General features: G+C 35.4%; 1 protein-coding gene across 2 annotated transcripts in view; it reads right to left on the minus strand.

Moving 5' to 3' along the window:
- Positions 1-1,164: 1,164 nt before the first annotated feature.
- The window catches only part of LOC124632125, a 55,097-nt gene continuing 34,644 nt past the window's right edge, over positions 1,165-21,617 (minus strand). For both annotated transcript variants that reach the window (XM_047166803.1, XM_047166804.1), the window contains exons 2-8: positions 19,117-19,251; positions 14,824-14,970; positions 7,689-7,829; positions 6,849-6,963; positions 6,445-6,541; positions 5,999-6,083; positions 1,165-2,651 (exon numbers count right to left, since the gene is read on the minus strand). In XM_047166803.1, coding sequence (XP_047022759.1) covers positions 2,524-2,651; positions 5,999-6,083; positions 6,445-6,541; positions 6,849-6,963; positions 7,689-7,829; positions 14,824-14,970; positions 19,117-19,216 — 813 coding nt within the window. In that variant the 5' untranslated portion in view covers positions 19,217-19,251 and the 3' untranslated portion in view covers positions 1,165-2,523. The remainder of the gene's footprint in view (positions 2,652-5,998; positions 6,084-6,444; positions 6,542-6,848; positions 6,964-7,688; positions 7,830-14,823; positions 14,971-19,116; positions 19,252-21,617) is intronic.

The following is a 21,617-nucleotide window of genomic DNA, read 5'->3' on the forward strand; positions in this document are numbered from 1 at the left end:
TCTGTCACCAGGCTGTATCTCATGAACCGTGATAGTTAGAGAGCTGAAATTTTCACAGATAATGTATTTTTGTTGCCGCTTTAACAACAAATATTGAAAACTAGAATTAAATAAATATTTTGAGGGGCTCCCGTACAACAAACATGATTTTTTGTCCGTTTTATAAATAATAGTACGGAACCCTTCATGCGCGAGTCCGACTTGCACTTGGCCAGTTTTTTTTAATATTGCAGCAATTATTGCAGCTCACTATGTGATAAAATTGTCAGTGTTTTGTAATTTATTATAAAAAAATAATTTTGTAAAAAAAAGCATATTAAAAAAATTAAGAAATACTGTTTTATGTAGTTAAATATAAACACAATTTTAAATCATCTAGATGCAAGATGACGTTAATCTTTGAAAGTAGTAGCCTGTGAAACATCATGTCCCTTATAGTGTTACTAGTTAAAGGTAAATTCTCAAAAATCTCCCATATTTCATTTCTTGATCTCATTAAATTACCTATATCTTTTGACTGACCCAGCCGATTTTGATGAAACAACGACAAAGTTATAGGTACCTAGACCATTTTTTATTTTTAGGTCAACTTTGTCTCCATTAAATTCGACTATTTTTTGTGATGCGTGCACAAACCAACAGATGAACAGCACATAGACAAGAATTCCAAAAATCCTAGCAATGGGTTTCGTTTATTATCCTGAAAGACATTGGTCAATTTCTTTTTTAATATTTAATGCCAATTTTAATGCTAACCTATCTATTTCTGTGGTACAGCGCCACCTTACGGGACATTCTTGAAACTTGTCATAGGGCACAACGCCCCCTTTGCAACATTGGTGAATACCGGCAGAGGATGAAGTTTCCAGGCTAATTATCAGCGCCATCTACTTTTTCAGGTGAACGCTTAAATGTATGGAGATCACTCTTTACTTTTATTGGCAATGGCAGTAACTATAGTTAATATTTTTTACCAAAAAGATAGCAGCCACAGTCTATGAATGCTCCCAGGAACCCTATGTACTAAACAACTTTTTACGATCTATAAAAGGTTTTATTGATCACATTCACAAACATTTACAATGGGAGGTTTTCTTTTTGAGATGGGACTGAAAGACTTTAAACCGGATCAGTAATTACTCAAGGTCCTAAATAAAACTCCAATTTTGGGAAGTATAAGTTATATTATAATAAAAGTTTATATATAATTAAATTACAGCATAAATTTTCAGTAGGTACGTAATATCTAGCACAGTGTACGAAATACATTTTTTCACAATGTGAGCATATTTTTATCATGTTTAAAAGTACAATAGCTTACAGTAATTTATCTTTCCACAGTGAATGATTCAGTATCGGCCATACGTCAATTCTTCCCCTTAATTGAAGTATTACCCACACTTTTTAATGACGGTGATATTTTTTTGAATTTATATATTTTTCCTATACATTTTTCCTACGCTTTTCGCCGTTGTACAATATTTTATCGCAGAACCACTAATGTACTCACATTTTGTGCGCATTGCAGAAAAAATTGGTCTAAGCTCCAGAGGTGCAATGAAGTAACCTATGAAATAGTTATTATATTTTTACTCTGTGTAAATTTCCCCGATTTACACATAGACAAGAGTAATGTTACTAAAGAACTCAGTAATGAAATCTTAACTTCGATTCACAACTCTCTCTCATAGAAATGGTTAAAGAAAAGCTAGAATGGCTCTTAAAGCTAAAATTCAAAAGTCTCATAGTATAGAAAGCAGCGTCGAAGCTTCCCACCGTTTATTTAAAATATCCACCGTTCAAAATTCTGATCGCTCCCTTATGGAGGATGGTCCCCGTAAATAAATATTTAGTTCTACGATGCTTATTGTAAGCTAAACTTTATTCCTAAGGCAGGGAGTAGAATCTAGCATAGTTACTTACATGGGATACCGAAAAGAAGAAACCATTACGACTTAACTATTAATAATCGACAATTTAAAGTTTAAACTATCAAACTACAAAAATGTTTGCCAAAAAGCTTCCTTTTTTATTGCTAAAAAAGCTTACGTAAGTAAACCTAGTTGTTTTAATCTATGAATCGTTGAAGTGTGCTCTACTTCTATTAAACGTGACTTATATTGGGTTGTGAATGTGTTAATAACTATTATTTTAACATTACTTACTAACTTTGTGTTATTATATTTGTATCTTATTACCAAAATTATATTCATGTGGATCAAACTTGTTATGTAACTTTTGAGGCACTTTCCAAGTGACTGAATAGACAGATATAGTGCACATTATTGCTATAAAATGGATGAATATAAGCCTAAACATTTGTTGAACCATCGGTATAATATATCACAAATAATTTAAACGATGGACTGGTTTTTACAGTACTTTTATATCATCTATCTGAGAGACTCAGATGCGTGTTATCATCACCGAGATCATTCATTTTGAACTTTACAATCTTCATTCTTTGTATCATCATTCCTTTTTTTTTAATATCATTTAAAAATTTAAATGATCGTCATTTTTTTACACATCTGGAGCGCGAATTTCGACGGTAACAGATGTTGGCCCAGGAGTGGTCGGGGACCTTAGAGTAGCCGACCGCAGAGATGTCGCCGAGTGGCCACTGCTGGCCCTAGAACCCCGACGAGACCCTGAAATCAAAGAGCAATGTGTAGATACAAATTTAAAATTTTCAAAATACGAACGCAAAGCATGCTTTGAGCATGATTTTGAAAGATCACATGCCGTGAATCTTTTTAATGAAGATAAGAGTTTGGTAGTGAAAAGCTTTACTGGAATTTAGTCTATTCTAATAGGAAATCTTTCTAAAATTTTGTAAGAATGTCAAATTCATGTATTTAATATCTGTATCAATTTATAAATTAATGAATAACTTTAACTTTCATGCTAGAATATCTCATATGTTTCTAAAAGGTATTTCTCAGCTTCGTAACATAGTGAAGTCTACTGAAAATTTATACTACAGAACTTATTGAATGAAATGGCCTAGTTAAACTGTTTTAAGCATTAGCTAGGCTGAAGCATTATTTGGATATTCTATTTAGGTAGCAGCAATTCAATAAAAATTGGGTAGCATATTGTAATATAATGTTGTATTTAACAAAAGCGGGTGAGCCATACATGTATGTGTAAACATGCATAGACATTGTCTTTGTATGCGTAAGCGCGGGAACGCTCAGTAGTGGCTGAGTCGCCGCGTCAAGACAACGTGCATGTACATTCACGCACACATTTATGGTCCATCCGCATTCGTGAAATAAAACATATGTTCCTACATATACCGAATCTATCTAATCAACTAGGTACTTTGAAATCGGGGACAGGAAAGATTGTAAGTACTATTAGATACCTATTAGTTAATTGTCGCTTAAAACAAAATATTTTGTGTAAACTATTTACAAATGGTGTAGGTACGACAACGATATACGGTAAACTAAAATGTGACGTCACTATTTAGATCGCGTGGATATTATAGGTATAGTTTATGAAATACAATAATAACCATACTACTTATTGGTGTGTGTGAATATATACGTAGGTTTAAGAAGATAATATCATAATAAATCAGAATATATAATCTACTCTAAATACTTGATCTATTTATTTTATGATGTTAAACTGATGGAACTTTTAATAGATTGATGGAAAGAATACATAAAGTATTTATAGGATAATCATTTTCTTTATATTTTTTCTAGAAGAAATAAGTTTATAAAAGACCTGGTTAGACAGACATACCTACTAAAGAAAATTAAGAACGTCTCTGAGAAATTTAAATAAAACTACGTTTACAGATTTTTTGGATATTAATATTATTTAATCCCGACGTTTCAGATCTTTTACAGTATCCATGGTCACGGTACTCCGTGACCGAAAAGTAGGGATTGACAAAAAAAAAATAACCGCGATAAAATCTGTAAAAGTAAGTTCTATTCTAATATTCGAGTGTCAGAAATCAATATCTTTGAGCTACTTCCAATTTTATAAAAATAACCTACTACATTCAAATAAATTCACATGAGACCTAATCGTGCGGTATACATAGTAGTACCTACGTGATAGTAATAGATATAAAACTAAATAAATACAGCATAACAAGCAATATGACATCGTATGTAACCTGAGGTTTTTCGGTGTAGCTGATGACTTTGATGAGGGCGTGCTGTCGATACATGAAATAGTCATGATTAGCATTGTCAGTGATGAGGGGAACGGGCAATATTTGGCAAGAGAATTTTAAATTGTTAAGCTTCCCTTTCAACTGACACGACTGTCGCGCGCGACCAGCGGATAGTGACAGACGCGATCGGCCACAGATCTCTTAGGCCCGAGTCACACCGGAATGGTAGCGGCCGGCAGCGACGCGGCGAGCACTTTCAGTGTGTATTTTACTGGTATTTTTCACTGGTATTTTAAGTATGTAGTTAGTTTAACATTATTTCACTGAAAGTGCTCGCCGCGTCGCTGCCTTTTCGGTATAAAAACCGCCTTTCCTTGCCAAGCAATAAAATGCCCAAGTATACCACCACTCACACCTCTCACCACAACCAGCGTTCGTGGAAATTGGTTGTGTTATTATTTATATTGTTATTTACGCCTGACGGCTACGAAAAAGGTTATCAACCTTTTTTCATGTTGCTGTGTGTACTATGATCTTTATTCTTACATGTGTAAAAAAGCTAAGCTTGGCAAAAAGTTAGCCCAATGAATTAAAAGTGTGTAAAAAATCAGATTGTTGTTGAGTGCTGTGCAAAAACTTCCTTTTTTAGAAGTTAGGATGATTTCCCTTTTGTACTAAAGGTATTGTATTGTAAATTGTATTGAGAATACTTTGTTTTGTTCATAGAAAATATTGGTTCGCAAATAATAAGAAAATCTGCAGTGCTAATTTGCCCGTTCCCCTAAAATTGTGTATCAAAAGGACTTTAGGAGACACCACATTTAGATAGTTAAAAACATTTATAAATAAAATCTATCACATCATTGGTGCAGTACACAAGATACAGTCTGCTGCAAAAATAAAGGCGAGGCGGCTTTTGCAAGTGCACAATACCTTATACAGAATGTTTGAGAAATCGTAATGGAAACTTAGGACGGCAATACACGGACCGCTTGAAGTAGTCGGGTCGACTGCTCAGTGAACTGCAGAGTTCTATGGACGCACATACACGAACCGCTCAGGCAGTTGCAACGGATTCGGGCGGTTGACAGCTTGAAGCTGTCGCCCCTGACTACCTCAAGCGGTCCGCGTATTACCGGCCTTAGACAAAAATAGTTCACATCTAAAAAAAATAATGGAAATTTAAAAATCACAAGACAAAAGGTCTATTTGTGTTCGATTGGTTGTTAAGGATTCAGTAAGAACAAAGAACATTTCACGTGATAGGAAAGTTCGCACGACCTGAAATCAATAAGTTAGTATACTTTTAATCGACGTCAATTGACATTAATAGGAATGTTCTCATTACGAAGTCTCTTTCATTTATAATCTTAAGTTTCAAGCCTCAGTACACATGACTATTACTTCTGCAACTTACTGTACTAATTACATTTCAAAAAGAATTCCAAACGAAACATATTTTCGAAGGAAATACTTTTTATTCTTCCAAAATATTTCACCATTGTGCATTTGTAGGTGTTCAGGGGAAGGCAAACAATTATTAGATATCATAATAACATGTAGGTACAGCCAACTTCAGGTCAGTGGTAACAGTTTTATAGGAAAATCGTACTTATTACTATTGAGTTAAGGTGCATGGCAGTTACCACTGATGTGCGGTACCTACATGTTATATTCTTGATGACAATAAAAAAGACTGATGATGACGATTACATTTTTAATTAAATTATCCGAAAATACTATCCCATAATGTATGCTAAAAAATGGCAGAGTAGAAAGCATTTCCTTCGCACAAAACACGTAATACGCCTACATGTCTAGCAAAAGTAGACCTGGTATATCTATCTATATGAATACCTGGACTTGGCGAGTGAGGTCTGAGTTCCTGCTGGCTCGCCTGTCTCGAAGGAGGACGAACACTGACGCGGGACCCACGACGATCCTGAAATTTTTCAAAAATTGTTGTTCATGGATAGTATAGAAAGTAGGTATCATAACTAGTCAATGAGGTGGCTTTTGGAAATAACTCCTTTGCTAAATTGTTCGATCGTTTCGTTCGACTTCTTTTTAACGTCCATCGATCGAGTTGGCCAAAAAGGAGCAATTGGAAGTTTACAATAAAATTTGAATCTTTTCGCATTTGTTTGTACAGATATTGTCGAGAAACACTACTGCAGAATTGCAGAGTTATCTGTCGTGAACTTTCGGTACAAATAATGACGGGTGTTTACTACCCTTTCACTTTGAAATTAATTAAAAATAAATAAATAATATACATTATTATAGAATTCAGAACAAGTTACCTGCGAATGCAAAAGCTTAGAATCCCTCAGCAAGGACACGTTCATCAGCCGAGGGTTGGGCGTGTTGAAGATCGTGCGGTTTTCCCTCCATCTCGCTCTGAAAACATTAAGTACAAGCGATGTTTAGCACAAATTATATATAAATAAATAAGTTTAATAATCCACAGTTACATAAACAAATCACTTCTTAATGTAATGAGGTAGATTAGTACAAAGGTACGCTCCGATGCACGGGTGTATCAATCACCAACTTCCATGCTCCGGATTGCTTCGTGAAAGTTTCTAAAACCCACAAAGCGAATTCGGCCCGACTCGGGAATCGAACCCGGGACCCAGCCGCGCTTGCGAGCATCTATGGATAGATAGAGGCAATATAATCGATTAAGTAAGGAATAAATATTTACCTGCTAAACAACCGCAACACGACGCAAATGATGACGAACATGAGTGCCATGCCGACCAGGACTCCGATCATTGCCGGGTCCAGAGTCCTCGTCGACTCTTCCACTGGCTTCACCGCTGGAAATATTAGAACAAGAGATTAATCACTTTAGTACTTAAATATATATTGCTAAAGTTATGTTAAAACTGAACCTCCAGGTACTTAAATGTGATTTGATTCGTTTTTATCCAGTGTCAAAAAGTATTTAGAACTGAAGTTAAGGGGAAATGGTGATATGAAGGGCTAATTGGTGTTAGATTAAAATATTAAAATCCCGAAATGTTGACGTTACTTTTATTTATAGGAATACCCCAATAATCTTATCATAAATATATAAATGAATTGCTGTTCGTTGGTCTCTCTATAACTCGAGTCTGGCTGGACCGATTTAGCTTATTTGTTTTTAAAATGTTTGTAGAAGTCCAGGGAAGGCTTAAAAGAAACGAAGTTCGCGGGATTAGCTAGTAAGCAATAAAAGAAATAGGTACACTCTCAATAGCTCTTGTTACCATTTTACCATTCCGAAACCACAACAAAAACCATCTCCTCGTACCTATGAGTAATTAAAGGTGCATCTACACGGTGCAAGTAGCTTGCGTATGTTGAGGCGTATATGCATGCGTATTATGTATATGCATGTTAAAACATACGGCTCCAGCTACTCGCGCATGTACCCAAGCAAAATGCCCACCCGCGTGCTCTTGTCACTTCTCACTTGTGCATGTTAACTTGCTCCAGCTATATGCACCGTGTAGACGCACCCTAAATATAAGTACACTGATAGAAACGTGACAATACTCACAAGTACATATAACAGCGCCATCTACGGTCACTTCGGGTACCATTTCGAACTTGCACGCGCATCGTTCGTTCCTGCATTCTGTCTTGAAGTACACGTCCTCACATTGCTCGTTAAACATACATGTCTCGTTGATGCTGGCAGCTGGAAACACAAATATACATGTATCGTTAAAATGGAGTCTGCGAACTACATGCTACACCTGGATATGGAAGGTTTTACATTATTCTGATGTACTTGAATTACTTAAGTAAAAATGCCATCTGCTTGAACAGTCTTTGAATCGAAGTGCTCAAAGTATTTATTTTAGCAAGCAGTCATTATTCAGAAAAGTTGAATAGTAATGGTATCAATACATGTAGGTAATTATAATATACATATTAATGACTGAAAAACAGAGTTAAGATAAAAAGAATGGACTCAAATAATATACCTGTTAAAAGTGAAGGCACTCATTGCGGATTAAAAATAAATTAGGGACTAGAGTCTCTACCCTGTCTATAGGATAAAACAAGCGTTATAGTAGGCGCTTGGACCCAAAGTCCTAACTTCAATAAACTTACGTAAGAAGCTTGGAATTTTGCCAACACCTGAACTTAAAGCTCAAACACAAGCAGTTAACCGAAAACCAGCTTACTTGGTGCTTAGTTTTCTTCGTACTTAAGTTACTTTTACACTCAGGAGCAGTCGTTTCGACAATGGACCTATTCAAATCTGGGTGAACAAGACCTCTAATATACAAAAGATTTATATACCTACACCTTGTACATTTTTTTGATTTTATATAACAAGAAAATTCCGAAAAAACTCTCAGACGATTTTTTCGTTCCACGATCCAAAATTCTTAAATTGATGGTTTCATAAATACTATAAATAGGGACAATTTACTCTAAAGACCTCCTAAAAGACCCACATTGCTATCTGAATATCATCTTTTATCTTAATGACCGACAATTCAGAGCTCCTTATAAAACGAAACTTGTTAGGTAGGTATTTTCTCGAGTTTTCGCGAATAACTCGCAAACGATTGTAATGAATTCTGCCGAAACCGTTAACGACCCTCATTATAGCTTGCGTATTCAAATTCAATATTGTATTATTTCATCTTGAGTTTATTTTGGGTTGGTATATTCTGATTTCTAAGAGGTTCTAAGGTTCTGCTCACAATGGCCAAATAGGTTATTCAAGACAAACAGACCCTTGAAGTTCTCGATCATGGCAATTATAATTAGATTTTCACCTATTCAGACGTTATGAAGTAGGTCCTCAGAATAATTGCGTATGCATGTTATATTTACTTCTTCGTGGCAGAGGGTTCTTAAAAAACAAGCTTGATTTTGATTTGAAGCAGATGCCTTACAGGTTACGTGTAAATCCTGATTCATAGGATCTTGGTCTATATGAAGATTCGTAGGTACCTCCCAAAAACTGAAGATAAGTTAGGGATAGTATCTTGAATTAATATTGTAAGTTCGTGTATAACGTCAGAATATTAGTCGACCCCTCTGTAGTATTATTACCTCGTAAACAATCCATAATAATAAAGATATATCGCCAATAAAATAACACTCCATCATCATCTTAACGTCACACAAAAATAATAAGAAAACTTTTATCCCAAACGACGAGTTTCTTGACCAAAATAAGTTTCAGATTGACCGAAATGACCTAATATTGCTTTCTTGAACCCAAAACTTCATAGTGATGTACGAGTAATGTCAAAAGGAACCCCGTGTCGTGAAATATAACGGTTTTTCATGTAACCTAACCCTAAACTATGAATTACTATGTACTGTGTTATCAATACGTACAAACTGTAATACCATATTATTTTTAAAAGAGTAACCATGGAGTTTCTTGCCCGTTTTTCTCCATAGGAAGCTACTTTTGGAATGGGCAACTAGAATCAGACTTATAGTTCGGCCATTCAGAGAATGCGTTCCTGACACGTCGCGATTGAACTGACGACGTAACTACATTCATTGATTATTGATATAATAATGTTGTTTTAATGCTCCTCAATTGTTAAAACGGTAAACAACCAGCAAAAATATTTTTATCGTAACTGCAACGCCATTGCAAAGTTACGTCGTCAGTTCAATCGCGACGTGTCAGGAACGCATTCTCTGAATGGCCGAACTTTAGTTATATTTTTGACGTTCATAAGTGCTTGTAAAGGCCTAAATAAAATAAATGATTTGACTATGAAATTTCGTGTCGAGATAATTCTGTCCCTTTTCCAGATGGTAGAAAATAAAAGGTCATTTTGTATTATAAATTCTGTGACGTTGTTTCACGGCAATTATTCAGAGAATTCAGGGTTGAAATTAGGGTGTTTATCAAACCGTGAAATGTTTTAGTGTGACTTTATCATGCAAATGAGTTCTAGAATGCTGATGAATTTAAATCGATTTTTGGTCTTGTTGATGTTTCAAATTGCTTAATATTATAATACAAAAAGAGTGCCTTCTTAAAGAGGTACATATCTAACTCTTGTGATCATTACGGTGCTGTAAAACAGGGCCGCTATTAAATGACTTGTATCTTTCCTTATATTATTTTATCATCTTCTTATAAAATTGAATTGCTGTTCTTTAGTCTGACTAAAACTCGAGAATGGCTGGACCGATTTAGCTTATTTTGGTCTTAAAATGTTTTTAGAGGTTAGGAAGGAGGAAGGATAAAACGGAAACAGAAACCACTGGCTTTTCTCCCATGTTGAATAAAAGATTCACCCTATCGGCTAATGGAATCGTTATTCATAGACCCTTTTGGGGGTCCAGAGATTTCCAAGTCATTTGTAACGGACTTCTCGAATTTTCGCTACTGCTTATCTATATTCAGGGTGTAGGAGTGTTCGTCCGTACCTTTATTGAATAATCGGAAAGGTAATCGAGATAATAATGTTGGTTGTGGTGCTATAGATCTGGTACGCATAGAAGACTTTGGATTAATTAGTACAAGTAGTGTCTAATTTAGGAATGTTTTTCTTATTATTTTTAATATTGCAAAGTAGGTTAATTTTTATATCGAGATATTCCCTAAAATCATCAAAGCATTTTCGACATCCATGGGTCATGACTGCGAACCAACAAAAGCAGTCATTAAAAGTAGAGCAGAGGAGCGAATTAAACATTGGTTGTTCAATAAGGTGAAATAAATAATATAATTGAAGGATAGCGAGGAAAACCAGCCACTATTGATTATAAGTGTAAAACAAAATATATGAAAGTAACTTTTCGCAATAATTGACTGATTCGGAAAAAAATGAAGTAAATGAAACACACAACTTGAAGTGCATTTCAAATAATAAACCGTTTCGAGGAAATTCGTTTTGATTTTGACTTCAATTTTCATCAGTGGAATCGTGATTGGGGATCTAAATGGGAATAGAATTTAGTATGAGGCATGAATACTAAATTGTTACAATCTGCTTTTCCCATACGCTATGAGCGAAGTTAGGAGCATTTAATAGTTGTAGTTTGATTAGAAACTACATTACTATAGTAATAGTCATGAGCTTTTTATAAGAAAGAAAGAAAGATACAGCTATGGCTTCTTCACGCGGTAACAGCCGCATCCCGAGACAACTATTCGGCACAACAGGATAAACAGCCTAAATAGGTCCTCAGGAAATGGGCTATCTAACACCAGAAGCTCCTTAGACTGGCAACTTCAAACAAACGAGAAACTCTTCAGATTTATACCTACCTAGTATCTGTTAGTATAACGCCAAAACACAAAACAATACCGCATCATCCTATAAAACACGAATAAGTATAATAATTATATCCGCCATCTTCCTTCATAAACCAAGCCTATAGCCCGTTGCCATGGTAACGTTCTACCGGCAAGAGCGTGACCCGCCACACTTGACTGTGAACGGAGACTCAATGTCGATCGATAGCTGTTAATGCTTCGCTGGGTTTATATCTTGGAATATAAATTGAAGGTTTAATTGATACGGTTCGCTTTGAGAATAATTGATATTTGATCTGTTAAGAGCAGTTTTGTTTTGTATCCAGAGGGAAATATTTCACCTAGGTAGTAATCGGTTGGGCCATTTTGTCGTAAGGTAAAATAGTAACACTGCTTGATCAAAAGTATTTTCAACCACCATGGTAAAAATAGTGAATCCAAATTAGTTCAAAAGTATCGGCTTTTGTTTTACTTTTACAAAATCAAATTCTGACAAAAGCCGCCAAAACAATTTAAATTATTACTTTAAGATGAACAACAAAATATTTATTTAATCTGCATTTGATAGGTTCATAGACTTTCAAGTCCGTACGAAAGCATTTGACTCAGATTTCTTATTAAGATAAATCTAATTATGCCAAGGAAACACAAAACATACGACATTTAACACCAAACATGCGAAGGACTTTAGTATCCTACTTACAACAGTTACAACCAAGGACTGAATTGCTGCATTATATTAGGAGGTGGACACGCGATATGCATTATGGCACCATCGATTGTGAAACTTTTTATGGAAAAATACTCATTGCTTGTTATTTAATTGTAACAAATATATAATATACTACAGTAACACGGGTCGATCGAACAACAAGGCCAAGCAACAAGACACTTTGTGTCCCGGCTGTCAGCATTCAAAAATAAAAACTTATTTATTTTTGCGAATATAGCGGGTACATGTGGATCTCATATTATTTAACAAAAGGAGCATTGACCATATCCTACCGCAAGGTTTGCAAAATTAAACATATAAAAAGTAGATACATTCGAAGATCTTTAGCAGTCCTACCGGTTAGTAAGAAGTCGGAAAGTCTGATAACCAGTCTTAAACGAAGAAAGAAAGTGTGTCGAATTGAGAAGATCAAACACGTAATTGCTTACACTCTACACCATAACAATTTAGAGAATCCTAATAAGTAAATAAGTTTCAGTCGGTATTTAATTTGTGTAAAAAAACAACAAAGGAGTTTATAACCATGAAGTATGCAAATTAATGATGACTCACTAAACAAATAAAAAAAAAACGACTTAAAGCACATTCATGAATGAATCATACCTTTGTACCTTAGGGTTATAATTTATATTTAACGTTCTCGTAAGTTCAAAGAAAACGTGATTTTATAAGAAACTTATGGCTACATAGTCACCTAAGCAAGAACTATTTATATTAACATTTATATGAACTAATGCCATTCTTGTGGTAATATGTTTGACATTTGAAACGCGAACAAAGAAAGAACTGCACATAATTTCATATCTAGGTACGGAGTTTAAAAAGGAGATTTCTTTAGTCGCGTAAAAGGAACACATTTTTCCTAAGAAATATTCAAATAAATTATGGATACTTAGTGATATTAGCCTTTATTTTTTTAAGCAATAGGTAAGTACCTACAGTCTAACCTAGGGGTATTGGGTTGCCCGGGTAACTGGGTTGATTAGGTCAGATAGGCAGTCGCTTCTTGAAACACTGGTACTCAGCTGAATCCGGTTAGACTGGAAGACGACCCCAACATAGTTGGGAAGATGGCTCAGAGGATGATGAGGTAAGTACAGACGCCAGCAGGTTAACCTATCCGAATTGAAGAGTTTCGACAGATTTCAACATTAAAAGATTATGGCACTGGACTTTCACTAACATATTCAAAGTGCCCCGTTGCTAAATTCGAAATTTTGAGACACAAAAATCCGACCTATTTTCGACAAAATTATTATTAAGCAGTATTTTGGGAAATATTAGTCACCCAACAAAAGACCTGACTCACCAACTCACTACTCATAACGACTTTCAAAGAACAAGTTCTGATGCACAAGCAAAAGTTTTTATATCAAACAAAGTTAGTGGAAGTATGAATAACTTCGTGTTTTTCAAATCATAACTTTCTCCACATTATTTTCATAATTAGTGCTTCCAGTTAAGTATGAGACGACCTTGTTTTGAGCTCATGACTAAGCTTGAAAAGTCCTTACTAAGTTGTACCTACATACATAGTTTCTTAAAAATAATTAAATTATTATTTAAAAGTAGCAACAGTTTCTTTAAGAACAGTATCATGCGATCTATCTTGAAAGAGTTTTAATTTAATATTCCTGAAAGATTTTTCTTCAACAAGAAAGCGCTCACTTTACATTTTACAAGAACAATTTCTGTCCTTTAGTCTGTCAGTAATAAAACACAAAATGGAGCTTCACAAAAACCACGAAGTTATGAATAATTTATTCAAAAAGAAAATGTAGCGACATTGTATTCCTCACAATGTTTTCCATTACTGGGGGACGGGCAAAAACAATTATATCAAATCTCCGAGGGATGAATACGGACTCAAAAATGTTCATGTTTACACGACTTCGTAAAAGGCAAGATTCCGGCACAGTGACGCACACAAATGTCACTAACTTTTCCACATTTGAACACAGAAGGTTTCCATTTAGGAGGTAATTTAAATATGTAGGGATCTCTGTCATCGTATGCATAACTCAGTTATCAAGAAATTCATAGACGAAAAACATAACGTTCCTCATATAGAGTACAGTCTTTTATTTCTCAACCCAGGAATAGGTTAGTGAAACTTATGACCAGGGGGAACTCCCGGCAGGTAGCGATTATCATCGCCTATGGACACCAGAGGAGTCCTGAAGGTTTGATGTTTCTATTAGGTCGGAAATACCGCAAGCAAAAAATATTTTTCACCAAAGGGTAGTTTGGCTTTACGATTGCATTTTTATAGCCCCGTGAACCAATTACATCAAATAAAAGGCAACGTTCATAAATTGCAATAAAACTGACCCAGATATCCAATTTGAGTGGCAGCGTACTAAATAAAATCACGAAATGGAAATTAAAGTAAACGCCAAAAGCGTTGCAATTCCGCAAATCTACATACATTTCAATGTTTTATTGTAGTAACGAACATGTATTCAGAAGACAGAATAATATAAAAACTTCAAACGTTCTCGCCTAATTTGCAGAGAATGTTGCAAATAAGTAATGTATAAGGAACTATGTAGCTAAGCCGATTGTGAATTGAATAAAATTATTATTAGTAAGAGCAGGTAATTTCTTCACTGCAGCAGGCATCCACAAGTCTCAAGAGACTTCAAAAGATCTTCAAAGAAGTTTGAACCATATTTTCTGGGTCATAAGATTACCAATAACACTTACGTTTCCCACATTTGTCCTTGTAATTGCTGATTGGCACGTCAGGGTGGCACTGGCATGTCTTCTGCACGTCGTCACACACCGCCTCTGGGAAGTGACAGTCTTCCACGGTGGAACACAGGTCACCATACAGGCCTCGTCTTAGTGGATCTGTGGGAGAATAGACAAGACTTAAAATGTATTTTGTCCAAGCTATTAAAGATGACGAAAGCAATTTCCAAAATAGAAGTAAAGATTCGAATATTCCGATATTGTCAAATGGCCAACAAAAGTTTTCGGCCTTGATAATTAAAAAAAAAATAACATAAAGTAGGTCCTAATGACTGATGTTTCACGGAGACTGATCAATAGGTAAGTATTTTGTACCTAACATAAATTATCCCTGGAATCTCTGTGAAGAAATAGGTTCGCTAACGATGAAACTCGTTTAGACAAGCCTGTTGAGTCTACCTCAAAGTACCAAGCTATGATGAATAGATGGATGGAAGAGTTTATGATCCATGTAGTATTGCGTTTATGCAACGATATTAACCAACTATATAGCTATAAAAAAAATTATAGTAAAAAAAAATAACACGCTAGTCATGTATTGTCATCAGAACTCAGAGCGTGTGCAAAATTTTATCCTATTCGAAGACCGGGAAGTGGGTCGAATTAAGATTTCAAGATTTTCTTACATACATACGTTACAAGTGAAGCTTCACTTCTAACTATGTATGTAAGCGTTTTAAAAATGGAATTTTCGCGTAGGTTTATGCCAGACAACATCAAAAAAAGTTTACCTATCCCATAATGACGTGTCATCATCATGACCAAGCCCACCCAGCTGCGACCAGTCTGACGGCCTACTAGGAAATAAGCCGTCAGCCTATTATTGAGGGTAATAGCGGTGCGTTCAGTGACTGCAGTGCGGTTCATTGCACCGCTATATTGATTACATAGAACCATGCTAGGCGGTGATCGCGTCAATTGTCATTAGACCACCTCATTATGCGTTTTATTCATAGGAGAATTTTATTTTTTAATTAATTAGGTGCTTTTTTGCTAGGTTCTGCACAGTGGAGTTGATAGAAAATATTTTTTTTAGATACTGATGAATCGTAGCAAGTTATTTTGGTAGCCAAAATCCCGAGATAAAGACTTGTTTTATACGAAATAACAATCTCAAAGTTTTCTAATTTTAAGCTTATTAAGTTTTCCAAGAAAAACATAGTTTTATAATTACAATTGGCCGATTCATCAAGAATTCAAGTTTTTCTCAGTCACTGTCTCCATACTATGGAAAAAAATTATGGATGACAAAACCTTTGAAATAGTTCCCTTGTACATATTATAATGTTACTAAGAGTCAATATTTTTTACAAATTTTTATTTCTGTCCATAAAGTATATCTAGCTAACACAATTTGTGAAGGTTTAATTATGAAAGCGTATAATTGTTTTACTACAACTTTGACTAGAAGGGCTCCAAAATGTAGGTACAATATAAATGTTATTTACACTGAAACTAATTAACTTTCCTCTGAATTCGTTTAAAATTCAGCTCCGACACGTGGTTTATTAAAGTTGGTTTTTGTTTCTGAAATATTTCTAAATTGATCGCAAACTGGTATCAGTTAAATTAGAATTTGGGTCCAATTTGTTTTCCCGTTTTCATAATAAAATGACAAGGGATATCGAATTGATGGATTAATTTTCTTGTGCGTAAACAGATCTCGATATGAAGGTCCTGGAAACAATGAAGTATTTTTCTCGGAATCATCGAAGTTGAATAATGAACAAAACTTAGTGCCAGGACAAGAGACACCAAATAATGTGTACGAATCTGGTATAGAGAACAGAATGTGGCTGTAATAACATAAGCGAATCTCCGTCTAGTCCATGTCCGTTCTGATTTATCAGTCTATATGGATGCAGAAGAGAATCATGCGGATTCAGTAAAATGGATATTGTACTGCTTGAAATTCAGCCTATACTTAATCCCTTCAAAAAAAGGTACCGACGGGTAAAATAATATTCTTTCCTAAAGGGCAGAAATCCTGTGAAGAGCACCAATTAAATCGGCGTTCATTAGTTGAGTCCTCTTAAAAATTGGGCTCCTGTAATTCAGGGCTTATTAAGGCCTTATCCGTCAACAACTAGATAATTACTTTTTTGCTTAGTTTAAAAATGTTAGTCAACCCTCATAATTATGCCTGCGAATAATATTAAGCTTATGTAATTTAGTAGTTAAAGTAGTATATTGCTAGAAATGTGATTTTTCAGCGAGTTTTTGTGATCTTTCAGCGACTGTCAGTACCACACAAACCTTTTAGTGTCATTGTGACTGTTGTTACTGTTAACAAAGTATGGTCTTCTATAAAAAGAACTCATTCAATCACAAAATACTGTTAGTACTTACTTAGTAACGAAAGACGTGAGAACAATGAATGTGAATCTGTTTTATTGAAAACCTTTGCTTTGTAATACTACACTTAAATTAGTTACGTACACTAGTAAATCCTAATACTAAACTTAACGCGATTTTTAGTTTTCAAGCGTTTGTATGTTTAGCTAATCGTAGTGGTTTTATTACAACACGTTAACGTTTTTGATCAAAGCACGTCATATTATAATATACCTGTATTAGAAAATCCTTATACTTTTTGAGCCTTTGTTAGTACAGCAAACCTTACAGGTTCGACTAACACAGTCCAGTGTTCCATAAAAAGAACTCATTCAATGACAAACTACTGTTAGCACTTACATAGTAACGGGTAGTGACGTGACAAGTCGTTCCGTGTGATCGAAGCACTTCGGTTTACGGTCGAGTTACTGGTGTCATGATTAGACGAGGATCAAATGGACAGTGTACTTTGTAGGTATCATGTTAACTTAGAATTGTTTTATTTTATTTTCTTAGTTATAAATGTTTAGGCCCCTTTTATTGGTATTGTTAATGCGTATAGTTGGTACGTAGGACTAAGCGGACTAAGCTATAAACGGTTTTAATGAGAAAAATATTCCGGTCCCGGCTGTCATTGAACATCCTTGGCAGTCGTTACGGGTAGTCAGAAGCCAGTAAGTCTGACACCAGTCTAACCAAGGGGTATCGGGTTGCCCGGGTAACTGGGTTGAGGAGGTCAGATAGGCAGTCGCTTCTTGTAAAGCACTGGTACTCAGCTGAATCCGGTTAGACTGGAAGCCGACCCCAACATGATTGGGAAAAAGGCTCGGAGGATGATGAATGAGAAAAATATTCAAATTAATTCATTTTTGTTGGACAAAACGCCTAGAGTATAATTATCTTTTTTAGAACTATTAAAACATAATTCAATAATGTAATGTAGTATGGCGTAGGTATTTACCTTGTTAAAATAACACTTCTTCTAATAAACCTCATAAGAATTTTAGATATGAAACGTCTTATCCCAGTTTCTACGGACATTCATGCACCCCCTTTTATATTAACTGGTGCGGAATCTCATATTGCTTCTGCCTACCTGTACAAAATATATAGAAACCTGTAGATATAAAAATGGTGTCGGCATCGTAAAGGGACTTACAACTAAGCTTCACGCGTGAACAAAGTGTAATACGGCATAATACCTTTCAAAGAGTGTAAAGCTATGTACACAATTACCTGTCAGTCACGATACGGTATCTAGTGAAAGCCATACTTAACATTAACATTTTACTCGCGAAATAAGAATGATTAAATAAAAGATGAATACTAGTATAAGAGAACTTTCTCGTATATTTACTATAAAAAAGAAGCTTTATCTCGATTGAATAAAGGAACGAATACTATTAGAATGCTTTCACAGCAGTGGATGGGTGACCTCCTATGTGAGAAAAAGTTCCTCCGTATTTCAGGATACACATTAAAGCTTGTGGGTTTCCACAGTGATTTGTTCCAACATACTTGGCAGTCATTACAGGTGACTAGAAATTAGCCTTTTCAAGGGATATCGGCTTGGCCAGGTAGGTTGAGAAGGTTAGATAAATTCAGCTACATTAAGATGGATTTAAAGACCTCGACGTGTTTGACAGTCGTTCCGGGTGGCTAGAAACTAACCTTATCAAGGGATACGGGGTCTCCAGTCAAGTTGAGGAGGTTAAATAGGTTTACCTATATTATAAGATGGACTTAAAGAACCAACATAGTTAAATGCTGGGCAGATAATAATGACTCTTATCAAGGGATATCGGCTTGGCAAGGTAGGTTGAGAAGGTTAGAGAGAGAAGGTTCAGCTATATTACGACGGACTTTAAGACCCTAACATAGTATGAAAAATCTAGGCCGATAAAGACTTACCAGATGTAATTTCAGCGGAGCCACGCTGCGTTAAGCTGAGCAGTAGCGTCGCGAGCGCGGCGAGCGAGGCCGCCGCCCGCGTCGAGCGCTCGCCACGCATGCCGCTCACTGCGCCCGCGTCACATGCCAATATGCCTGTGAATAATAAAATAAACGTATTAATACCTACATATAATTAATGGTAGATAAGCAGGTACGGGATCATAGAGACCTAGGGCTTTGGAGAAGTGTCACTTAAGTATGACATTGTTATAATCGGCAATACTGACGATGCCTTGTACCATTTAACTATAACGATAATCGAAGCATTTTCAGCTGTTAAATCGCTTGTTTGACCAATAGTCGATGAGGATACGTCAACTTATAGGCTAGTTTTCGTTAAAGTTAAATGGTGCATCTCCATCAACTTCATGTTTTCATTTTCATAATTCGATTAGTACCTCTGTACAAAACCTAATCAATCCATCATTATGTTATTCTTTTGTTTTCGCGATTCCTAATTCAAATAAACTGAAATACCCCTTTCAGAAAAGACCATAAACTTTAGTCTAGAGCTACCGTTCAATACTATTATTAAAGTATCTACCATCTGCTGCAAGCTTTCTCAATAATGAACGCGGTTTCATCTGATACTAAAAGATTCAGAAACAAAAATAAAAGTCTAGACCAAATAAACGGATTTTCAACATCTGCAGAGAGTGCAATAACCTGTATCTATAGTGAGAGTTTTGTATTTTTTCTAGCGATTTTTAAAGTGCAGAACTAAGCTACAGGAAATTAAAAGTTCTAGGTATTAAAATATTTTGTCGAGATCTTAAAACAGCAGTCGATTTGATGTAAAGAAAACTTTGCCAAAAAGAACGTTGTTATCTCCAAAAACGGCCACAACGTTAATAAAAAAGCTACCATAGTTCATAAGCCTCCAACACAAGATAAGCAAAGTTTGAACCTTCAACAAAAACAGCCGAAAAAAAATATGTTACAAACACAACTGAAAAGGCCCTTTATTCCTTCAATCTCAAGACAACATATTTTGTCCAAAATATCCGCAACGTTTGTTTTCTCCCGAAGCCTAATGTTGCTAAACACGGCAAAATAGACGGAGGTCCGAAGGGTCTTACGGCCTTACATAATAGTGTTATCGTAAAAACTAAGGGTGAGACAGAATCCCTTTTCTTATGAAACAAGACGGTTATTTTGTGAGACTTACATAAAAGTTTGTACCTATTTTTAGGAGTTGGTGTGACCTTGAGTTTGGTCTACCTTTTTATTTGATAGCGTTCTTGGATTTAGGCACGATTTTACGCATCAGTAGAATGTGTTATACCTAGATGTATCAGTAGAATATGTGTGAAGACTTTTGATAGATTTTGGTCGGTGTGTGCCAGAAAGATATGTAGTTTCTTGATGAAAATTAGAGTATTGTGTCACTAGGTACGGGCCTACCTAGCCTACTACCTAAATGTAATCATCTATGTTGAAGTTAGCTTTCAGTCTAACTGGATGCAGTTGAGTTGAGTTGAGACATGGCGCGACTGCCTATCTGGCCTCCTCAATCCAGTTACCTAGGGAAAAACGATACCCTTTGGTAATACTGCTCGTCAAACTTTCCGGCTGTTGACTGCCCTATTACAATATTCTATTTTCTATTTAAATATTCCAAAACATGAATGTATTGGACGTCCCATCGCGAGAAAAGCAATCAAATTGTCATTGCCAACATCTATATCGCGGGGAAGTAAGGAATAAAGTGAATTACTCCGCCTGTCATCTCTTGGAATACTGAAGGGAATAGATTGCCGAGAAATGACGCAAATGATTGGTGCAATCCATCATTGGAGCTGTTAGCACTGTTTTCTTACAGTAAAACGCTCTATTTGAGCTTTGAAGAATTTTCTCCAAAGAAACACTTCGATCTAATGTTGCTTTTTTGTTTTATTTAAATGTCTAATATTCGCGTAAGTGTCAGAAATCAATAAACACTTCGATATTATGGTTGAACTTAGGTTCTCTTTTTGAAACCTAAACGTGGGTGGGTTATTTCTTTTTAATTTCATGAATGGTGTTAGTTTTTGGTTACGTGGTTGGTGACCATCTTGAAATTATACTGATGGCAGAAAGCTTGTGTTCAAACGTTTTAAGACTGCTTTAGATAGATAGATAGATAGATATATTCTTTATTATGCACACCAATTAAAAAAAACAACAAGAACAAACAAAAATTTTGAAGTCGGTGACACAATGGGCGGTCTTATCGCTAAAAGCGATCTCTTTTCTTTTTCTTTTCTGTTTTATATTTTGTAGATAATTTAAAAATAATGCTAGCAGATACCTGAAAGGCACACCAAAGAGGGAAGAATGCTCAATTCGCTAGACAATTTAGAGCTGTCTGTTGTAAAAAGTTTAAAATCGAAGGAACTTTATGGAATCAAGTATAACATTTAAGGAGAATCTGCGTTACTTAAATATAACTTCGATTCTCATTGTGTACGCAACAGCTG

This window comes from Helicoverpa zea, chromosome 7 (assembly GCF_022581195.2).
Source record: "Helicoverpa zea isolate HzStark_Cry1AcR chromosome 7, ilHelZeax1.1, whole genome shotgun sequence".
Lineage (NCBI taxonomy): Eukaryota > Metazoa > Arthropoda > Insecta > Lepidoptera > Noctuidae > Helicoverpa > Helicoverpa zea.